The sequence below is a fragment of the Delphinus delphis genome, chromosome 2, assembly GCF_949987515.2.
Source record: "Delphinus delphis chromosome 2, mDelDel1.2, whole genome shotgun sequence".
Lineage (NCBI taxonomy): Eukaryota > Metazoa > Chordata > Mammalia > Artiodactyla > Delphinidae > Delphinus > Delphinus delphis.
This window is the reverse complement of record NC_082684.1, coordinates 38,216,566-38,237,802: the sequence shown is the minus strand read 5'-3', so window position 1 is coordinate 38,237,802 and position 21,237 is coordinate 38,216,566. Positions and strand designations below refer to the sequence as shown.

The 21,237-nt window shown below is 35.3% G+C and overlaps 1 protein-coding gene, 1 long non-coding RNA gene and 1 other non-coding gene across 3 annotated transcripts in view; 2 read left to right on the top strand and 1 right to left on the bottom strand.

The window, feature by feature from the left end:
• Window positions 1-14,835, top strand: part of LOC132420213 (uncharacterized) — a 42,027-nt gene extending 27,192 nt beyond the window's left edge. Inside the window, exons 2-3 of the long non-coding RNA XR_009518329.1 lie at window positions 12,745-12,909; window positions 14,660-14,835. This is a non-coding gene — a long non-coding RNA (uncharacterized lncRNA). The remainder of the gene's footprint in view (window positions 1-12,744; window positions 12,910-14,659) is intronic.
• The window catches only part of SGPP1 (sphingosine-1-phosphate phosphatase 1), a 36,623-nt gene continuing 18,127 nt past the window's right edge, over window positions 2,742-21,237 (bottom strand). Inside the window, exons 2-3 of the mRNA XM_060004433.1 lie at window positions 12,523-12,612; window positions 2,742-5,732 (exon numbers count right to left, since the gene is read on the bottom strand). Coding sequence (XP_059860416.1) covers window positions 5,181-5,732; window positions 12,523-12,612 — 642 coding nt within the window. The 3' untranslated portion in view covers window positions 2,742-5,180. The remainder of the gene's footprint in view (window positions 5,733-12,522; window positions 12,613-21,237) is intronic.
• LOC132421454 (small nucleolar RNA SNORA61) lies at window positions 17,081-17,206 on the top strand. The gene has a single exon (XR_009518701.1). It is a non-coding gene; the product is annotated as a small nucleolar RNA SNORA61 (small nucleolar RNA).

Here is a 21,237-nt window from a genome sequence, read left to right as displayed (position 1 = left end):
AAAAAAAATAGATTAAAAAAATAAAGTATTTTGTAAATCTACGATTAGCCTTAACATATATAACATAGTTGGAAAATGTAGACAACTTATTTTTAGAAAAGGAAGAAAAATATTTCAGATATAAATGTCATGTTTGGGTTATAATTAATTAATGATATTTATAAATTAAGTTATATGTTAATTTAAAAAATTTACAGCTTGTATCCATGAATAATTTAAATAAGATTTTGGGAATGTACTGCCAAGAGAAAGAAATATTTTTAAAATATTTATTTTGTAAAGCTACTTGAAACATTTTGCAGAGTGGAAATGTTGAGGGACTATAACTTCTTTTTTTTCTTTTACTTTTTCAAGTTTGTCATCACAGCATTTCAATAAGAAATTAGCAAAAGTAACACCACCATTAAAATGAGTTTGGTGAATTTTATCCCTTAAGTCAGCCCAGATAAAAGCAGGGAGGGGGACACTGGGGGAACTTTAAATATTAGGGGAATTAGAATCCACTTTATTGTCACCAACCCCAGTTGAGTCCCACAAGTCTGGGCCTGGAGACATTTGGAATCCAGGGGAGTCTTTGTGCTTAAGTAAAAAAATTGATATTTAAGCCCTGACTATATCTCATCTACATTTTAATTATAAATATCACTTTAATTATAAAAATCACAGATTGTGAAGTAGTTGGTTATGTGAAAGATTAAAGATCAAACTGTACAAAGTAATATTCTCAAGAACATATTTATATAGCTTATTACTAGAAACTAAAGTTATATCCCCATATATGCAGAATATTTTCTTCTCAGATTTTATTTTAATTCCAAAGAAAATAACATCTTAAAACTTATTTGGATACAAATCACATTCTATACAATGGGGTATTATAGTAATTACATGTAAAACATTTCAAGAATCTAAATGATTATCCTTTAAATATTTGCAAGAAAAGTGACAAAATTTTTACTAGATGAATTGGATGCGTTTATTTACAATCTAAACCTTTAAAACAGCTAGAACAAGAAGTAAAATGTAGACTATTACAGAATTTTAAACTTTTTTAGATCACCGATCTCTCTGAGAAGCTGATGAAAATTGTAGAATTTTTCACCCAGATAAATACACATACTGAAGCCTGTCTAGGGACTGGGTATTCATTCAATATATATTATTATGCGTGCTCTGTCCCAGGGATCCAGAAGTAAATAGAGGCACAAGCCACTTTTCCTCATAGAGCTTACATCATGGAGATGAAGACATAAAATTTAAGAAAATAATACATAAATAATCACAGGTTGTGATATGTGCTACAATGGATTTCAGTTATGAGAACCCCTAATTTAGGACAAGGGACAAACCTCAAATCTGAAGAGGTAATATTACCGTAGTAACTATTTTTTAAAAAGAGAATCCATTTTACATCTCATAAGAAAATGTCATTATGTAACAAAGGAAACTTTAAAAATATGTATTAAATCAAATATTGCAAACAGCATAATAGATAAGTGTATGAACTTTTAAAACCTGAGATAATGGACTTTATGACATTTAAGGTTGAAATAAACCCAATGATGTTGTAGACATCATGATATAGTATACATCATAAGGCTATTTTAAAATTCACTTGGCTTTTAGAAAATGACAGGAAAATACCCTTTAAAAACACACTTTAGATTTCTGTCATAGCCTGTCACTTACAGTACTAGGAGCTAGGCTTTTTAGACATCCATGGAAAGTGCACCAAGACTAAACATGATGAAAGGAAAAAAGGACAAATTAGCAGATACCAGATAGTTGAGGTTAAAAAGTTAGTGTTTATTTCTGTAAACATTTTTATTTAAAAAATATATTTCTTTTATTTTTCTTTGAATTTTCCCTCCTGTGTGTCTCACAAGGAAGGCATGGCATGCTTTGTTTGTAAAGATTTGTGGTGGTCTGGTGTGCTTAAAAATGAAGAACTTTCTAAAATGTCCTTTGTAATTAGCATGTTAAAACTTATTTTTATTGTGCTATTTATAGTCTATGTAACCACCATTAAAATCCAAGTGTAAAAGTTATTTAAAATTCAAGTTTAAAAGTTTTCTTTTTTTTTTTTGCCGTACGCCGTACGCGGGCCTCTCACTGCTGTGGCCTCTCCCGCTGCGGAGCACAGGCTCCGGACGCGCAGGCTCAGCGGCCACGGCCCACGGGCCCAGCCGCTCCGCGGCACCCGGGATCCCCCCTGACTGGGGCACGAACCTGCGTCCCCTGCACCGGCAGGCGGACTCCCAACCACTGTGCCACCAGGGAAGCCCTAAAAGTTTTCTTTTTAACTTATGTATATAACAGCAAAAACTGGAAGAACATGACCAAAACTTGACAAAATAATAGCGTAGTAACATCCACTACATCAAATTACTTTCTCAAACTATTGCCTCTTCCCTTTCTCAAAATAATCTCCACAGTAAACAACAAAAACTCCCTTCAGAAAAACTAATTCAGCTATAAAGTTGCATTTTAAAAACTGGGCCTTACTGACGTCCAGATTAAACAGTTTGGTTTTAAATCTAGAGTAAACATTCTTAACAAGAATGAAATTGCTTTGGCAATAAAAAATCTTTGCATATAAAATTGTGTGATTATACACAATTTTACTCAAAATAAAAACATTTTAACATTTACTCATCTTTATCAAACATTTTATGAAAATCTGCCCTTAAATTATACTCATATCACTGAATTAATTTTTATGTTGTCTTTGAAAGACACATTTAATAAACATTACTTGTAAAGAAAGCTGGTAGATAAAATTAAATTACATAAATCTACTATAGTAGCATTGCTTTATATTAGGTCTTATAATGACTTTCAGGAAGCCCTAGTTTTTGCAGTTCACATGTCATGGCACTTTATAATTACAAAATGAAATGTCCATATGTTTATTTTGCTTGTAAAAGTACCTGTTCTTTGTATTATGATTAATTCCTGGATTAATGGATTAACAGCCAACTACCTACAATACTCAGTCGTGGATTTTACTGAAACATGTTTTATGCATAAGTTTTAAAAATAAAGTTATGAAACTTTTCACTAAAAGTACAGTGTCAGAATGATCATATATAGAGTCCAAAGCAGTTTGAACCTTAAAGAATTTCTTCAATGTCTTCTATTTCTAAAAACAGTACTTATATTGAATAAAACGCTTCACAGGAAAAGACTGCTAGAATGAAAATACTAGATATATTTTATAAATCTCTACCAGACAATACAGAAACAAATGCATAGAAGGCAAACAAAACACCCTCCAATCTTGAATTTGGCTTTTATTTTAAAATACATTTAGCATGGAACTATCATAGGACAGAAAACAATAAATCACAAAGAAATGGAATATTTTTGAATACCTTTTAAGCTAGATATAAAAATTAATAAGATAGCGTATACTCAAATTATGGGAAATAGTCCCTAAAATTTGATTCAGTGAACACATTTTGAAAGAAAAGTTCTTTGCACATTTTCCAACGTACCGATATGTTCCTAAGTGCCTTGGTTTTCTGTTAACTAATAGGTAAATGTCGAAAATTTAGTTGTTTTACTTACAATTATCAGATTCACTATTGGCAAAAATTACCAAGTCCCTAAATTCTCAATCATAATTATAAAAATATGAGCTCAAATAGTTATGCTGCCCAAAATAGAAACATCTTAAGTTGATACCTCTGGATAATCAGACAGATATTGCACTAAGTCAGTAACTCCATACCTGATGCTCATTTACATGGAAAGTTAATTCTCTTCTTTATGAAAAACTTACTACAAATAAACTTAATGTTAACCTAATTACAATTACACTTCAAAATATAAAGGCACGAACAGCATAAAGAATAGTTTAATATTTATACTCAAATATTCCACCATGAAAATAACAAAAGGTTGAAAAAAATAATAGGACCTAAAATACTGATACTTTAAAATTTTATAATTTACCACAGTAGCTAATAAATGGTATTAAAAGTTAACACTGCTAAACCCAATCGTTTCCAAATAATTTAGAAAAATGGTTTGTTTACATATGAAATGTGCATTGTCCCACCTATAAAGTTCAATTACAGTTCCATTCACTGGAAATATCTACCTGTAGTATAAACGATCAAGACAATGTACAAAAAATACATCTTGTTCCTATAACTTACAATGCACAGAAAAATACCTACAAAAATGGAAATATTTATCCATTTAGGTTCCCAATAAATTAGTGAGAAAGTTTAGTCCATTCCACATTTCTTTCTAAACAAAGGCTGAAGAACTGAAGGTGGTTTACTGCTAGCCCTGTTAGCTTGACAGATATTTTTTAAAATATTTGTCTGATTATATGTAACTTAAGATAAAGTTAGTCTTATTTTTATATCACAGTATACATGGCATTTCTTAATTCAGCAACAGAAAGGCACAATTAGCAAGCAATAAAATTCAGTACCTGAATTATTAAACTAATGTCCAGAACAAGTGCAAATAAAGTACATTCAACACAGTGTACAGAACTGGGAAACAAAAAAAAAGGAATTCAAAAACTAATTTTTCTGAAAATTTGGTCCATTAAAAATGCCTCCTATGTTCAACATCATGAGTAACATGAAAGGTGATGGCAGTATAAAAAGAGGCAGGAAATCAATATGTGGTAGCGTACGAATTCTGGTCTAGTAATTATGCAATTTGGTTAGGAAATGGCTCCCATAGTAAATAAACATTAAATATATCTGTTAATAACAACATACCTGTATTAAGTCCAAATACACAGGCACAACTGTTTGCATATTATTATTGATTTTATAATACACCCCCATGGTTTAAAAAAAAACTTAGGTATATTATTTTATATATAACATATATTAGATACATAATTATATATTATGTTCCTTAATATATATTATATATAACTTGAATCCATAACAGCATAAAACTCTCCAAATATTACATGAACATTCCAAATGGATACTTATCATTTTCTCAATGTTGAAATAGCTCAGCTCACCTAAAACAATAACTGGATGTGCAATGATAAAATGCACTGACTCCTATGAATTTACTTAAATAATTATTTAAGTTAAATTCCTGCAAAAGCCTAACTCTGATTTGGCTTTTAACTAGAATATGGTTTTAGATATCAGTAACTGATACCCTCCTTTCTTATCGTAAACAATGTTTCTCCATCAAGAGATACCAATAAAGAAAAATATGTAAGGAACAAAAAATGTGATCGAGAAACCAACCATTCCATAGGTAATATACCGATAAGGAAGTTCAACTTCCATGTGCTGTCTTGCTTTTCGAACATCATCACATGGTATATTGAAGATTTTACAGGCTAAAGGAATAGTGATCCTTTTCATTATATCTCTGACTACTAGTACAAACAACATCCCTACGAGAATCCGCAATATGGCTTTTCCAAACAGAGTCACTGAAATGGGGGGCCTAGGTAAAGGTAATATATCCAGAGGAGGATCTAATATTAGACCCATTTTATAGGTAAAATGAGATCCACATGCAATCCCAGCACCACTTCCTAGAATCTCAGCTGTGTCTCCCCGGGATGTACTCCAAGTGTCTAGAGTGAAAGAAAAGATCCCCAAGGCTAAATGAAGCCCGATGATGATTAATGGAGCATATTTGTGAGTTTGGTTGAAGTTGTCAATCAGGTCCACAAATGGATAGAAGATAGCTAAGATTAAAATGGTATATACGAATCCAGCAATAACATCCTGAGAAAAGAAGAAGGTAGAGTTGTTTAGTATAATACTTTTTTGGCATTTAAGGAAATATATATATATATATATATATATATATTTCACATTTCAATGTTAATAAATGTACATTTTTAAATATGTCACATTCTTAAAGTAACCTTTATATAATAGGTACTAAAAGCTGTTTTAATAATACTAAAAAGATTCACTGATGATAATAAAATGATTATGCTTTTATAGCTCTGCCCTTTTACAAATTAATACATATATGCTATACACAAATGTATATTCAAATGAACAATAAACTATGCTTAACGTATGTAGTGATTTCTGGGGAAAACAATATACAGCTGACCCTTAAACAACATGAGTTTGAATTGTGTGGATCCACTTAACTGCTGATTTTTTTCAATAGTAAACAGTAGTACAGTCCTACATGATCCCCGTTGGTTGAATCTGAGGATGCAGAACCCCTGATACAAAGGAACTGCAGATACAGAGGAACCAAGTTTATGAAGGGCACTCTGTAATGATAGGTGGATTTTTGATTGTGCTGACCTCTGCGTTGTCCAAGGATCAACTGTACTTATTTTTCAAAGACTTCATCTTCATGCATTTAATATAATAATCACACATTTAAATACATAATTATTTCCATGACTAAAGAGGATACAAAGCCTATTTTTCCTTTTCCCATTCATTCATTTATTCACTGAACAAATACTTATTGAGTACCTACATGTGCCTGACGCTATTTTAGGGGCTGAGGATACACTGCTTAATAAATGAAAAGATTCCTACGCCATAGAGCTTACATTTTAGTGGGGATGACTGACAATAACCATGTAAGTAAAAAATAGATAAATATTACAATTTCAGATTGTTATAAAGAAATTAAAACAAGACAATGGGATAGAATGATGAAAGACCCTATTAGGGTGATTAGGGAAACCTGTCTGAGGAGGTGACCCTTGAGCAGAAATTTGATTCCAAAAAAGAGTCAGCCCTATCTTTAGATCTAAGAAGTGTCCCAGGTAGAGGGAATACCAAGTGCCAAGGCCTTGAGGCAGAAAAGAACCTAGTGAGTTCAAGGAACTGAGAGAAATTCCGTGTGGCTCAAATAGTGAGAAGAGTGATGTGATATGAGATCCAAGAGACAGGCAGATGTCAAATCATGTAGATAGGGCCCCTGTAGGCTAGGTAAGAAGTTCAGATTTTATTTCAAAAGTGATAGGGAGCCTGAAAGATTCCCAAGTAGGAGTGTAATAAAATCTGATGGATATTTATAGAAGAACATTCCATCTGCTGTGTAGAGAATATATTATAGGGGTAAAGTATGGAAGACAGGAGACACTAGTGGGAGGCTACTGTAGTGGTTCACTCTAGATATGGTCCATATAAAGAGACGTACATAGATGGATTTAGTAAAATATTTTAAAATTAGAGTTGACGAACTTCAACTTGGTGATGATCTGAATGTAAGAGAGAAGCAAAAGAAAAAGGGATCAAAAATGACTCCTACTCCTACTTTTAGGTACAAACAACTGGGTAGAAAATAGAAGATGGTTTATTGGAGGAAATAACACTATTATTAAAAGAACTTTCCTTTCTGAATCATTCCTGACATGAACAAAACTGTTTCAGAATTTCCACCTTAAAACAAACAAAACGAAACCCTGGGATCTAGTATCACTGAAAAATTTATCGGAAGAGTTGCTTATATTCACTGCCTCCACCTTCTCACTTCTTATTTTTTCCTAAACTCATCACTGCATTGAAACCACTCTTTTCATGGATACTAGTGACCTTTATGCTGCCCAAAACAATGGTTACTTCTCAACAGCATTCAGTACAGTTAAGCAGCAGAGTAGGTGCTTAATGTTTTTCTGTCCTAAGATTTTTATTATGTAATAGTTAGTACATAGAATAAGATACGTAAAGTATATGTGAAATTACAAAAAGAATATCTATGAAATCACTGCCCCCAAAAAGAACTATAATATTACCAGTACTTTGAATCTATTGGTATGTTGTTTCCTAGTTCTATCACTCTGCATAAGCCTGAGTATTAGCTGAATAAGTACCTGCTTTTAAAAACTGTTTTATCACATATCTCCAAACAAAACATTACCTAGTTTTGCTTCTTCCTGAGCTTTATAAAAATGTTAGGCAGTATGCATTCTCTTTTGATTTGCTTTTTACACTTAACATTAAGTTTTTAAGATTCATTCATCATACGTAGTTAGTTATAGGTCATTCACTGTCACAACCATGTAATATTTTATTGTGTGGTTATACAATTTATCTATTTTCCCACTGATGGTAACTTAGGATGTTTTCAGCTTTTGGATTAGTTCATTGGTTATGGTTGAGCTTTCTTAATTGGTATATATTCTTAAACCAAGCAGCATTATAAACAATGCCTCTATGTTCTTTCTTTTTATGTTCCCATATGGGTCTATGAAAGTTTCTCCAGGACATATGCCTAGGAATATAATGGCAGAATCATAGTATATGTGCACGTTCAATTGTACAAGACAATAAAAAATTTCCAAAATGTTTACAGAAATTTATATCCCATCAGTTGTTGGTATTTCTTGATGTTTTATTTGCATTTCCCTGATAATTAATTAAGCATTATTTCATATGTTTATGGACTGTTCCTTTTCTATACAATGTATATTTGTGTCTTTAAGGCAACTATTCCTTTGGATTTTCTTTTTCTTACTGATTTACATGGTTATATATATATATATATATGATAACACATCAATTATATTTTTAGATGTATATTTCAGTATGACAGAAAACATCCAATATTTGTTGTCCTCTGCTTTTCTTTTATAGCTCTATGAATAATAAACTTAGATTACTACAAGTCTCTATACAAATCTGCCTCCTTTTCTGATTGAATTATTAATTATTTATAATATTATCCTGGATAAAAAGGCACATTTAATTTCCATGCTACAGAACCAGAAGGAAGAATGATTGAATTCAGGACATAAACATGGTGGCTATCACTGTAATATCAATTTAATGTACAATATTAAAATGTGTAAGTGGTTTTAAGCATTACAGCACAAAGTATGCAATAAAGAAAAGCTGATGTTAAAGGTAGCATAAAGAACTCAAAGTAGGAAATTTTCCAAAAAGAAACAGGAAATAATTTTAGATACTTATTAATTATAGATAACATACATGCCATAAAAGTTAATAATTACACATTTGAATGGAATGTTCATGGTTATCAAATTTATGGTAGAAGATATCAAATACCATAAATTCAATAAAGATTTCTTATGTTTTAAATCTGAAATTGTCTCCTTTTCATTTCTTCCAATCAGTAAATAAAACTAAAGAGGCTAGTGATTCGCTGAGGCTAGAATTCAAGACTTCTGCTGGCTCCTAGGGTTTTTTTTTTTTAATTGTAACATATTTCAGGTGTTCTGCTTCTAATTCAACATGTCAGTGATGCCAACAGGGTTTCTAACAAAATGTATTATTGGAATGCAATTCTTGATTATAAAGGCATTATTAGGGATGGATTTTGAAATTTTTATCTTTAATTAAAATTCAAATTTAATACATGTTCAGTACAGAAAAACTAGAAAATATGGATAAACGATAACAAGTAATTATTACCCAGAAATAACCACTATTAAAACTCTTAGTGTTTACTGTTCTGGATCTTTCTCTATAACATGATTTCAGGATTTTTCCTGTTGTTTGGTTAGTTTGATTTTTATGTCTTGTTATAAAAATGGGTTTGAGAGGTACATTCTACTTTATGATCTCATAATATCTTTCTAAAAAGACTTTCCACATATAGAAAAATAAACTTTTAGTACAATTTTGGGTAAATGTAATTATAACATATTCATAATTTTACTAATGTAGAAACAAAACAGTAATTTGTCAAGTACTTAATCTAGTAATTTAAAAATGGCTTGTGTTTCAAGAAATTTTTAGAGCTAGGTTTGATGATGAATAAAGGAAAAATGGGGACTTCCCCATTAAGTTACGACTCTGCACTCCCAATGCATTCGACCCCAGTTGGGGAACTAAGATCCCACATGCTGCATGGCACGGCCAAATAAATAAACAAATAAACAAATACATACATAAATAAATAGAGGAAAAATGGATGTGGTAACTCCTCTACTTTTCTGGGGATTAAGAAAATCTAGGAAGGTAGGCAAATGTTAAAAATAAACTTAAGTGTTGCTCTTTGTGTTATAACAATAAAAACAAAGCATATGAAAAATACTCAACAAAGTGCTCGTTAATATAAATTATTTAGACTACATTATTAGAACTTTCTTCTTAATGTTAATAAAGACATCTGCTTAGATAATATGGCATCTAAGCACCTATTAGCAACTTCTAGGGCATACTCTGCCTATAGTTCCATAGTAATTTCACAATAAACAATGAAGATACAAATTATGATTAAGAAAATAGTTCAAAATGCAGGTAACTACTGAAGCATTAAAATATAGGAAAAAGTGAAAATTGTGGGAATATATTAGATCCATAATGTAAAAAGGGGGGGGTTCATTATGACTATAATTTCATATATCAATTATCAAATGATAAAACCAATATATTATTGATTAGGAATAATTGTGCTTATAATACAGAAACATAATTTACGATGCTTGCAAGTCATCTGTGATTTTACTTTTAAAAGGAAAACAACTTGCAATGCTATACATAATAAAATTCAGTAGCTAGTCAGAATAAAACTGATAAAGACATTTTATGGGACAAGATCGTTTTTGAATAATTAAAAGATGGGCTGGGGAATTCCCTGGTGGTCCAGTGGTTAGGACTTGGTGTTCTCATTGCTGGGGCCCGGGTTCAATCCCTGGTCTGGGAACTAAGATCCCACAAGCCTCACAGTGCGGCCAAAAAAGAAGACCGAGGGTTATCGGACTCATGATTTGGTTGTCAGACTCATGATTTGAAAAATAATACATCAATATTGTTTTTACTTCAGCTGATTCAAGAACAGATGTTATCCAGTATCTAAACATGAACTGAACTCAGCTTAAATATTTAATTAATTCACTATACATTTCCTTTTTTTTAAGAACAGCATGGTTGAGATTACATATTCAATATATTAAGATTCTTATTCCTCTTTTATGATGATAATGAATCTAGGGATAATATTATCATTCATAGATGCATAACCTTTTGTTAGTTTTTTAGGTGCAATATTGCTAATTGGTAGTGGAAGGGAATAACTGTAACATGGCACAGAGATGGAAAACATTTTCTTGTGACTAATATTAGATTTGATATAAAAATGTGATACTTAGTCTATTATAAAACTAGTAGAGATTAGTCAGAAAGACAGAATTATATGCCAATTCATAATTTGCATTAATATAAATAATTATAAAAAATAAAACACAAATAGCTTGCTTCTTAACAGAGCATTTGGCACTTCTGGTAATTTACTAGTGAAGGGGCAGCTGCTGGAAGCAAGCAATCTGAGGAAGAAGTAGAAACCCAATACTTCTACAGCTACGAAATAAGCTAATGAGATACTTTTATGAGTAGAAAAGTCTAAAAATGTGAACTTGTTAAGGACAAGAAAAATTTTATATAACCTATTATAAACTTTTGGATTCCATGAATTCATTTCTATCTCTCCATCTTTCTTCTGATCCTTTATCTACAAGATAATACATAATACATTCACAGAGTGTCATAAGAGACACCACACTAAATGCAAGGGATAGAGGGTTACTTTTCTCATGTTGCTTATTATCTAGTGGGGATGAAAGATAAAGAAAAAAGCAATAGCAATTTAGCATAAGTGCTATGCCAGAATTATGTTCAATATGCTCTGGGAGAAAGGCTACCTAACCAGTCTTGAGAAAGGAAAGATGGGGAAGGTAATGAGGCTTTAGGAGATAATGTTTTTTTGTGTGTCGTGAAGAACAGGAGAGGATAGTCCGTTAGGCAAAGAAAAGGGAAAGGGCATTCCATGTGGCGGTTAAGGCATTCCTAATGGTATTGGGATATGAAACACCCTTTGCATTTGAGGAAACATAAGTCATTCAGTATGGCATCATACTTGTGTTTTGGACAGTAAACTACAACAGGAGGCTAAACACTGTACGGAGCAGTGTCTTATTGGAAGTGGGGCTGCTAATTAAGAAGTTGCTGCAGTAATCTGGTTAAGAGATGGTACAGGCCAGAACTAGGAAATGTCAATGGGATGGAGGGGAAGGGAAGTGGTTAGGCGTGGCTGGCTGAAAGAGTACAGGGTCTCTGTGCTGCTGCTTTTGAAACTGAATTGCATTCTCAAAATAAAATATCTGATGTAAGCCCTAAAGTACTGTCGGGAAAGAGAAGAAAACTAGAGTTTAATATTCAAATACAAGTGGCACCAGGACAGTTTTAAGTTCATTTAGCTTCTAGTCACTGGGTCCTCACTTATAAGTAGAGCTCCTTGGTGTCTGTATTTACATTGTTGGTTTTGACTCCGTGGTAGGAAAGGCATAGAAGAGAATGAGAAAGAAAAGAAAAGTGAAAATGGAAGGAGGGAGAAATGTTATCCTGAGTATAATACTTGGTTATTGTGGGAACTGTTTGTATGAAATACGTGATAACTACATTAAAACTTTACAAAGCATCCTGTTTCTATTTTTGCAAAACAAAGAAGATTTACAGTAACTATATTTTCTCATTTAGGTTTCCAGTAAGTTTGAAAATGAGTAAAAATTATACAATTGCCTGTCGATTTTAGAAAAAAATAAAGCTCTATGAACACAATGTTTTTCCTTACCAGAATGGAGTGCATGCCCATGTAAATTCTACTTAGGCAAACTAGAGAACACCAGCAGGGAATAAGAATCAGTCCATATATAAGAGGATACTAAAGGGAAAAAAAAGTAAAATTAGTTAAATAAATTAGGTTAAATATAAACAAGCAAATAAAAAATCACTATACTACAAAACTCCAGGAGAACAAGAACTATGTGTTTTTTACTCTCCATTGTATTCCCAGCACCTAACCATAAGCATGGCACATAGCAGACATTCAGGAAATACTTTTACATGAATGAACAAATGAATCAAATGGAATGCTTCTACAATCTTCGTTGTGGGAATTGGCTCATTTTTGCTTCTACAGTAAAGATTCAATCACTGGTATGCTACAGAAGAAAAACAGGTAAGAGACATACTTTTACTGTAGCTCCAAAATGAAAGTGCCTCTGGAATAACACCTGAATCTGGTCCAGGTGAATATCATTGCTCCCTTGGGCAGGAGGCATTATCTCCCTCTCACTTCCATCAGTGACTGAGTGCTATTTGCCATTTCCACATCTTCCTTTTGATATTCAGCATCACGTAATTTGTTGTCCATTTTTGCCCCTCCACTAAAATTTCAAATGGCAACCTTATTGCAAAAAATTTTGGTGGGATACTGGGAGCAGAAAGCCATAAATTGGGAAAAAACTTAAAATGTAGACAACTCTTAGTATTAATGGCACTGGTATTAGACTTGGCTTTGAAGCTCCTGATATTAAACGGAAGGAGGAAATGATTGATGGATGGGCATGTGCCTGATAACTTCAAATTTCTCAATGAAATTGAAGCCGAGATAGTTCAATTCAATAAGAATTCAAGGTGGTTCAATAAGAAGTGGAGTTGAAAGAGTTAAGTAACGTTGCAAGAAGAGTGGTCAAGATTTAGTACACAGTTGTTTTGATTTGACTTCTCTACTGCTTTTAACATGGCCCACATATTTCTTCCTGAAAGTCTAAATACCTTGATTTCTACAGCATCACACTCTCGTGGTTCCCCTTTCACCACCTATTTTTTTCTGTGTTTTCTGCACAAGAGCATGTATTCCTCTAATTGTTCCTTAAACGTTAGTTTAACTAAGGGTTCTGCCCTTAGTAGTTATTGGCAGTCTCACCTTTTCTTACCTTTTAACTACTACTTAGCATGCTGAACACCTATCCATGTCCTTGGATTAAGAACCATTTAGCCAACCCCTGCACATATCTCCATCTTGAGATCCTTATGGAGTTAAACATACTATACCTCAAACCCAACTCATCATCCTACCACCTAGACTTGTTCCTCCTCTCATATTCCCTATGTCACTTGGAAGTATCATAATCTAAATGAGAAGTAAGAATTATCCTTGATTTCTCCCTTATCCCTCATATTCAACCAATAAGCAAGTCTTGCTGATTTTACTTTCTAAATATTTCTTGATTCTGTCATCCCGTCACCCTACTTATACTGTCCTTATTCGGATCCTCATAGTTTCTTTTCTAGGCCCCATGTATTTCTCCAGACATTCTTCCATATGCATGAGGAACTTGGTTAATGGGGCAGACAGACATGTAACCCTATAAGGAGGTTAAGGGCTATGATAGGAGTATAATAAAAATTCAGAGGGAGTCTAAGGGATGGGCCTTTAACTTAGTTTAAGGATGTTAGTTGAGTCTCCCAGATTAAGATTCAAATTGTCCCAAAAGATAAGTCGGATTTACTCTTTAGAGGAAAAAGGAGCACAGGGCAAAAAAGATAGAGGACATTACAAACAGCAGGAGCAAATGAAGAAATGCTTGTGTCCAAGAAGCTGTAAGTAGTGAGGTTTTCTAGGAGAATAAGTTTTAAATTCTTGCTGAGGAAAGGCACTAAATAATAAAAACAAAATATGCAAACTATACAATATGTAAATATACAAATGACATTTTATATAAAATATACAAATTATACAATAAAAGATGATAAGTACTATGGAGAAATAAGAGAACAGGTGTTGAAACAGTAATGTTCACCAAATATTCCTTGTGCTCCTTTTGCAGTTAGATTGGGGCCATGTGACTGGTTCTGACAATGAACTGGGAAAAAGGTGACTTCTGCCCCTTTCAATCATTCTATGAACTCTCTCTTCCCTACAGATGGGACGCTGGAAGCTGCATGTTGAGATGCATCACAAGATGGGCAAACTTCCATCAGCCTGGGTCCCTGAGGTTCTAAGTGGAACAGAGTCGTTTGCTAACCCATAATGGATATGAAACACAAATGAGAAATAAGCTTTCGTTGTTAAGCTGTTTTCAGGGTTAAGTCATTACCAGAGCATAACCACACCTATCATAATTAAAACTGTAACAGAAATAGGATTAGGAGTATGGGAGTGTGAGTGGGGCAGGTTAAAGTATTAAAAGATAGTCAGTGGAGGCTTTATATTGACAAGCTGAGATTTAAGGCAAGACTGGATGGAAGTGAGAGAATTAGCCAACCAGGTATCTGAGGAAAGAACCTATATGAGGGAGTGGGATCAGGTAGAGCAAAGTCTTTAATGAGGAAATGTGACTGGCAAGGAAGCTAGTGTGGCTGGAACAGAGAGAGCAGGTAGGAGGAGAGGTGAGAGAGGTCATGGCAACCAGAGCCTGAGAGCCCTCCGTAAGAAATCTGATTTTGTGGGGAATCAAATGGGGAGCCATTGCAGGGTTTTGAGCAGAGCAGTGTCATGGGATTAGACAATAAGGGAGCAAGGGTGGAAGCAGGAAGACCAGTTAGGAGGCTGCTGTTACAATCTAGGTGAGAGATGATAACAGTGGCTTTTGTCTCTGTAGCAGGCACTCAGGTATTTTCAATTTTTCTGTTAATTTTTTTTAAAACTGTTAATAGCAAAGGAGAGGCAAAGAAGTAAAAACTACCACCACCACCAAAAAAGTCTCCTATGCGTCTTTCTTCTTTCTCTTTTTTCACTTAGACCCCATAAGGAAGTAAAAAAGTACAAAGTTATTGGTGGGAATTCTCTTACACAATAGATAGAAGAAAAATTCATTTATTAAGTCTCAAAAGCTAGGACTGAAGGTAGGCAAAAAGAAGCATTTTAAGTTAACTGAATTTAACTTAACTTAATCCACCTTTATTCAGGTTTACTAACTCCAAGTGTTTAAATGGGAGAGTTAGGAATGCAAACAAGCTAGATGCGGAAGCTTTTCCCCTATTCCAGAGCACCTTTAGATCTCACTGGGGTAAGATGACTACTTGGGAAAAGAACAAGTCATTTTTTTTTCATTGATGTTTGATTTTCTTAAGCAATTAGTCTCTACCTTCACAATATTTTCCCTAGATTTTTTTTGTGGAAAGAAACACATTTGGGGGAAGACCTGATTCAGTTCTGACTACATAACTTTCACATTCGCTCCCCGCAGAACAGAATTCAGTATAATTACAGTATCAAAGCAAAGAAGTATTTTATCAAGCAATCTTTTAAGCAGATAAAAAGGATCACAGATTTTAATGACTATAAAAAGTAAAACCGGGCTTCCCTGGTGGCGCAGTGGTGGAGAGTCTGCCTGCCGATGCAGGGGACACGGGTTCGCGCCCCGGTCCGGGGAGATCCCACATACCGCGAAGTGGCTAGGCCCGTGAGCCGCGGCCGCTGAGCCTGCGCGTCCAGAGCCTGTGCTCCGCAACGGGAGAAGCCACAACTGTGAGAGGCCCGCGTACCGCCAAAAAAAAAAAAAAAAAAAGTAAAACCACCTAGAAAAACTAGATAAAGTAATATTCCTAAAGTGGGATCATGCTGGGGGAGGAAGATTATGCATAATAACCAATTCATCTGGCACACTTATTTTATATTTAAGAATATCCAAATTATAACTACCTTTTTATTTTATGTTAAACTGTCTCTAAAATTTAGGACCACTAATATTTAGGACCACTGTCCTCATTTAGACATTGCTGGAAAGAAAACAGATTTATGTGGAATTATCCTGTCCTAAGAAATAACAGAATCTATTAGAAATATATAAAATATACATAGACCACTCCTTTTCAGTCATTTTTTGTTAGTTCCCCCCTTTACTCACAGCTCTTTAGTATTAGTGTGCCCATTTCCCAATCTACACTCACTCCCTTAGTGATCTCATCCAGTCCCAAGGATTTATATACAATCCATATGTTCATGACTCAAATTTCCATCTCTAGCCAGGACACGTCTCCTGAATCTCAGACTTTTATATCCAACTGCCTACATGATCAATGTCTAACAGGCATCTCAAATGTAACACGACTAAATCTGAACTCCTGATTTCTCTGCCGTCTCCACATCTGACCAACTTAAATTCCTATGGTTATCTCCTTCCTAATAAATGACTTCTCCACTGTTCCATTCCTCAGGCCAAATACCTTGTTGTTAACCTTGACTTCCTCATTCATACCCATCATCCAATCCATTAAAAGTGTCAGTTATACCTTCAAAATATATCTAGTTATTAATTGTAATCCCCATGGTAACCACAAAGAAAGTATCTAAAAAATATACACAAAAGGAAATAAGAAGGGAATCAAAATGGTATGCTATAACCCTCCAGTTCCCTTTTCCATTGGATCTGAACCCTGGTCTCAGTGGTCGTAAAAGGAGGAATAGTAGTCCTGAAGCTGTGCTCATAGTGTCTGCTATATAGCATGTGGGCTAGTTTAAAACAAGGTAAAAAAAAAAAAAAAAAAAAAGGTACACTATAAAAAACTCAAACACAAAAGAAAACAGCAATGTAGGAAATTAGAAGTAAAAAACGCATAAGACACACAGAAAACAAATAGCAAAATGTCAAAAGTCATTCCTTATCAGTAATTACTTTAGATGGAAATGGTTTAAACTCTCCAATGAAAGGCAGAGATTGGTAGAATGGATAAGAAAGCACGATCCAACTATATGCTGCCTAAAGAGACTCACTTTGGGTCCAAAGACACAAATAGGTTGAATGTGAACAAATGGAAAAACATATTTCATGCAAATAGTAACCAACAGAGAGAACTATGTGGCACTACTAAAATCAGACAAAACAGACTTCAGGTCAAAAATTGTTACCAAAGACAAAGGACAATATGTATTGATAAAAGGATCAATTCTTTAAGAAGATATAATGATTATAAACACATTTGCACCAAACAAAGCCCAAAAATAACTGAAACAAACATTGACAGAACTGGAGAAATAGTTCTATAAGCCAGTCTCATCAGCATTGAAAACCTGCTTTTCCACATAGCCTTTTTCCTAAATAACACTTAGCAGACAACCTAAAGATTCTCCCACAGCCTCTTGATCTTGACTCAGGATTATTGCAAGTTTAACATTTTTCATGCTGTATAGTCTTTTGAAATGTGCAGGCCAGTCAGTACTACAAGAGAAGAATTTAATATTTTCCTTACTCTGGGTAACATGATTTCATTGGCTTTCAGCTTCATAATGATGCTGTCCACTATGCTTTCTTTTTTTTAATTGGTTATCATCTCATGAATCCACAAAGTCAGCCACTTTTCCATCTTTTCCATAGCTTCATCAGACACTACAGATACTACTTCAGCATTTCCAGAGTGGCCTTACATACACATCAGTGAATTTCCTCTTCCATTTTCTGGATGTACTATATTGTTGATGCATTAATATTGAACTCATGGCCAAAAGAAGTATAACTGGTGCCTGAATGAATCTTACTTCACACATGTATATTTCCTTTGTAAAGCATATCACAGCCTTCTTGTATGTAGGAACACTAAACAGCACTGCAGCTTGGGGACCATTTTAAACAGCAAAGCCATCAAAAAAAAGCACAAAGACATGACAAATGTGGTACTGAACAGACTGCAAAAAGGACTCTTGTTTACAGTATAACAGCTGAAACAAGAAAGCAGTTTATTGCCTTGCTCAGCCTTGGCTGGGAACATGTATACCAGATGACTCAAATTTTTCACCACTCTGCACAGGTCTGAATGTACTGATTCTCGAGTGACAAATTCTACTGAGTAGGTAAACTTACAAACAAGCAATGCATGAAAAATGAGGATCAACTGTATGTAGAAATTAAACTACTCATTTTTTTTTTAATTGTTGTTTGGCTGTGTTGGTTCTTAGTTGCAGCACGCATTGCAACTCGAGGCCTCTTCCTTGCGGTGTGGGGGCTTCTCCAGTTGCAGCCCACGGCCTTCTCTCTAGTTGTGGCCCGCAGGCTCTAGAGTGGAAGGGCTCAGTAGTTGCGGTGCAGGCTTAGCTGCCCCGTGGCATGTGGGATCTTATTTCCCTGACCAGGGATTGAACTCGTGTACCCTGCATCAGAAGACAGATTCTTTTTTTGTGTGTGTGGTACACGGGCCTCTCACTGTTGTGGCCTCTTCCGTTGCGGAGCACAGGCTCCGGACACGCAGGCTCAGCAGCCATGGCTCATGGCCCTAGCCACTCCGTGGCATGTGGGATCTTCCCGGACCAGGGCACGAGACCAGGGCACGAACCCATGTCCCCTGCATCGGCAGGCGGACTCTCAACCACTGCACCACCAGGGAAGCCCAGAAGACAGATTCTTAACCACTGGACCACCAGGGAGGTCCCGAAATTAAACTACGCTTAAATAACCATAGGCCAAAGATAAAATCACAGGGAAGTTACAAAATAGAAACAAGTACAAACAAAACACAACATAATAAAAATCATGTAATACAATAAAAGCAGCACTCAGAGGGAAGTGTATAACAGTCGAGCCCTATGTTAAAAAGAAAGAAATCAGTCACAACTCTGTACCTTGAAGACTAGAAAAAGAAGAGCAAACTAAATGCAAAGCTAGCAACTGAGGGAAATAACAAAATGATAAGAGTGGAGAAAAATGAAATACAGAATAGAAAAACAAGAGAAGCAACACAACTAAGTTATTTCTTTAAAAAGAACAACAAGTGCTTCCCTGGTGGCACAGTGGTTGAGGGTCCGCCTGCCGATGCAGGGGACGCGGGTTCGTGCCCCGGTCCGGGAAGATCCCACATGCCGCGGAGCGGCTGGACCCGTGAGCCATGGCCGCTGAGCCTGCGCGTCCGGAGCCTGTGCTCCGCAGCGGGAGAGGCCACAACAGTGAGAGGCCCGCGTACTGCAAAAAAAAAAACAAACAAAAAAAAAAAACAACAAGACTAATAAATCTACAGCCTGGCTGACAAAAAAAAAAAAAAAAGAAGAGGATGCAAATAACTAAAATCAGAAACGAAAGTGGAAACATTACTATTGATCTTACAGAAATAAAAGGGATTACAAGACGGACTTCCCTGGTGGCGCAGTGGTTAAGAGTCTGCCTGCCAGTGCAGGGGACACAGGTTCAAGCCCTGGTCCAGGAAGATCCCACATGCCGAGGAGCAACTAAGCCTGTTTGCCACAACTACTGAGCTTGCGCTCTAGAGCCCGCAAGCCACAACTACTGAACCCACGTGCCACAACTATTGAAGCCCTCACACCTAGAGCCTGTGCTCCACAACAAGAGAAGCCACCGCAATGAGAAGGCCGCGCACTGCAATGAAGAGTAGCTCCCGCTCGCCGTAACTACAGAAAACCTGCACACAGCAACGAAGACCCAACACAGCCAAAAATAAATAAATAAATTTATTTTTTTAAAAAAGGATTATAAGAGAAAACTATGAACAATTATATGCTAACAAATTAGATAACCTAGATGAAATACACAAATTCCTGGAAAAACACAAATTACCAAAACTGACTCAAGAAGAAATATAGTCTAAACAGACTTACAAGTAAAGAAAGTGAGTAAGTAATCAAAAACCTCCAAAGTACTAGAGAATGGACTTGAGGATATGGAGAGGAGGAAGGGTAAGCTGTGACAAAGTGAGAGAGTGGCACGGACATATATACACTACCAAACGTAAAATAGATAGCTAGTGGGAAGCAGCCGCATAGCACAGGGAGATCAGCTTGGTGCTTTGTGACCACCTAGAGGGAAGGGATAGGGAGGGTGGGAGGGAGGGAGACGCAAGAGGGAAGAGATATGGGAACATATGTATATGTATAACTGATTCACTTTGTTATGAAGCAGAAACTAACACACCATTGTAAAGCAATTATACTCCAATAAAGATGTAAAAAAAAAAAAAAAAACCTCCAAAGAAAAACCTGAGTCCAGACAGCTTCACTGGTGAATTCCACCAAACATTTAAGGAAGATTTAATGTCAGTATTTCCCAAGCTCTTCCAAAAAACAGAAGCAGAGGGAACACTTCCTAACTCATTCTGTGAGGCCGTTATTACTCTGATATCAAAACCAGACAAAGACATCACAAGAAAACTACAGGCCAATATCCCTTGTGAATACTGATGCAAAAATCTTCTACAAAGTACTAGCAAACAAAATCCAACAGCACATTAAAAGTATTATACACCACGATCAAGTGGTATTTATCCCAGAAATACAAGGGTGGTTCAACAAAGAAAAATCAATCAATGTAATACACCACATGAATAGAATGAAGTAAAAACAAAACAAAACACACGGGCTTCCCTGGTGGCGCAGTGGTTGGGAGTCCGCCTACCGATGCAGGGGACACGGGTTCGTGCCCCAGTCCGTGATGATCCCACATGCCACGGAGCGGCTGGGCCCGTGAGCCATGACCGCTGAGCCTGCGTGTCTGGAGCCTGAGCTCCGCAAAGGGAGAGGCCACAACAGTAAGAGGCCCGCTTACCGCAAAAAACAAAACAA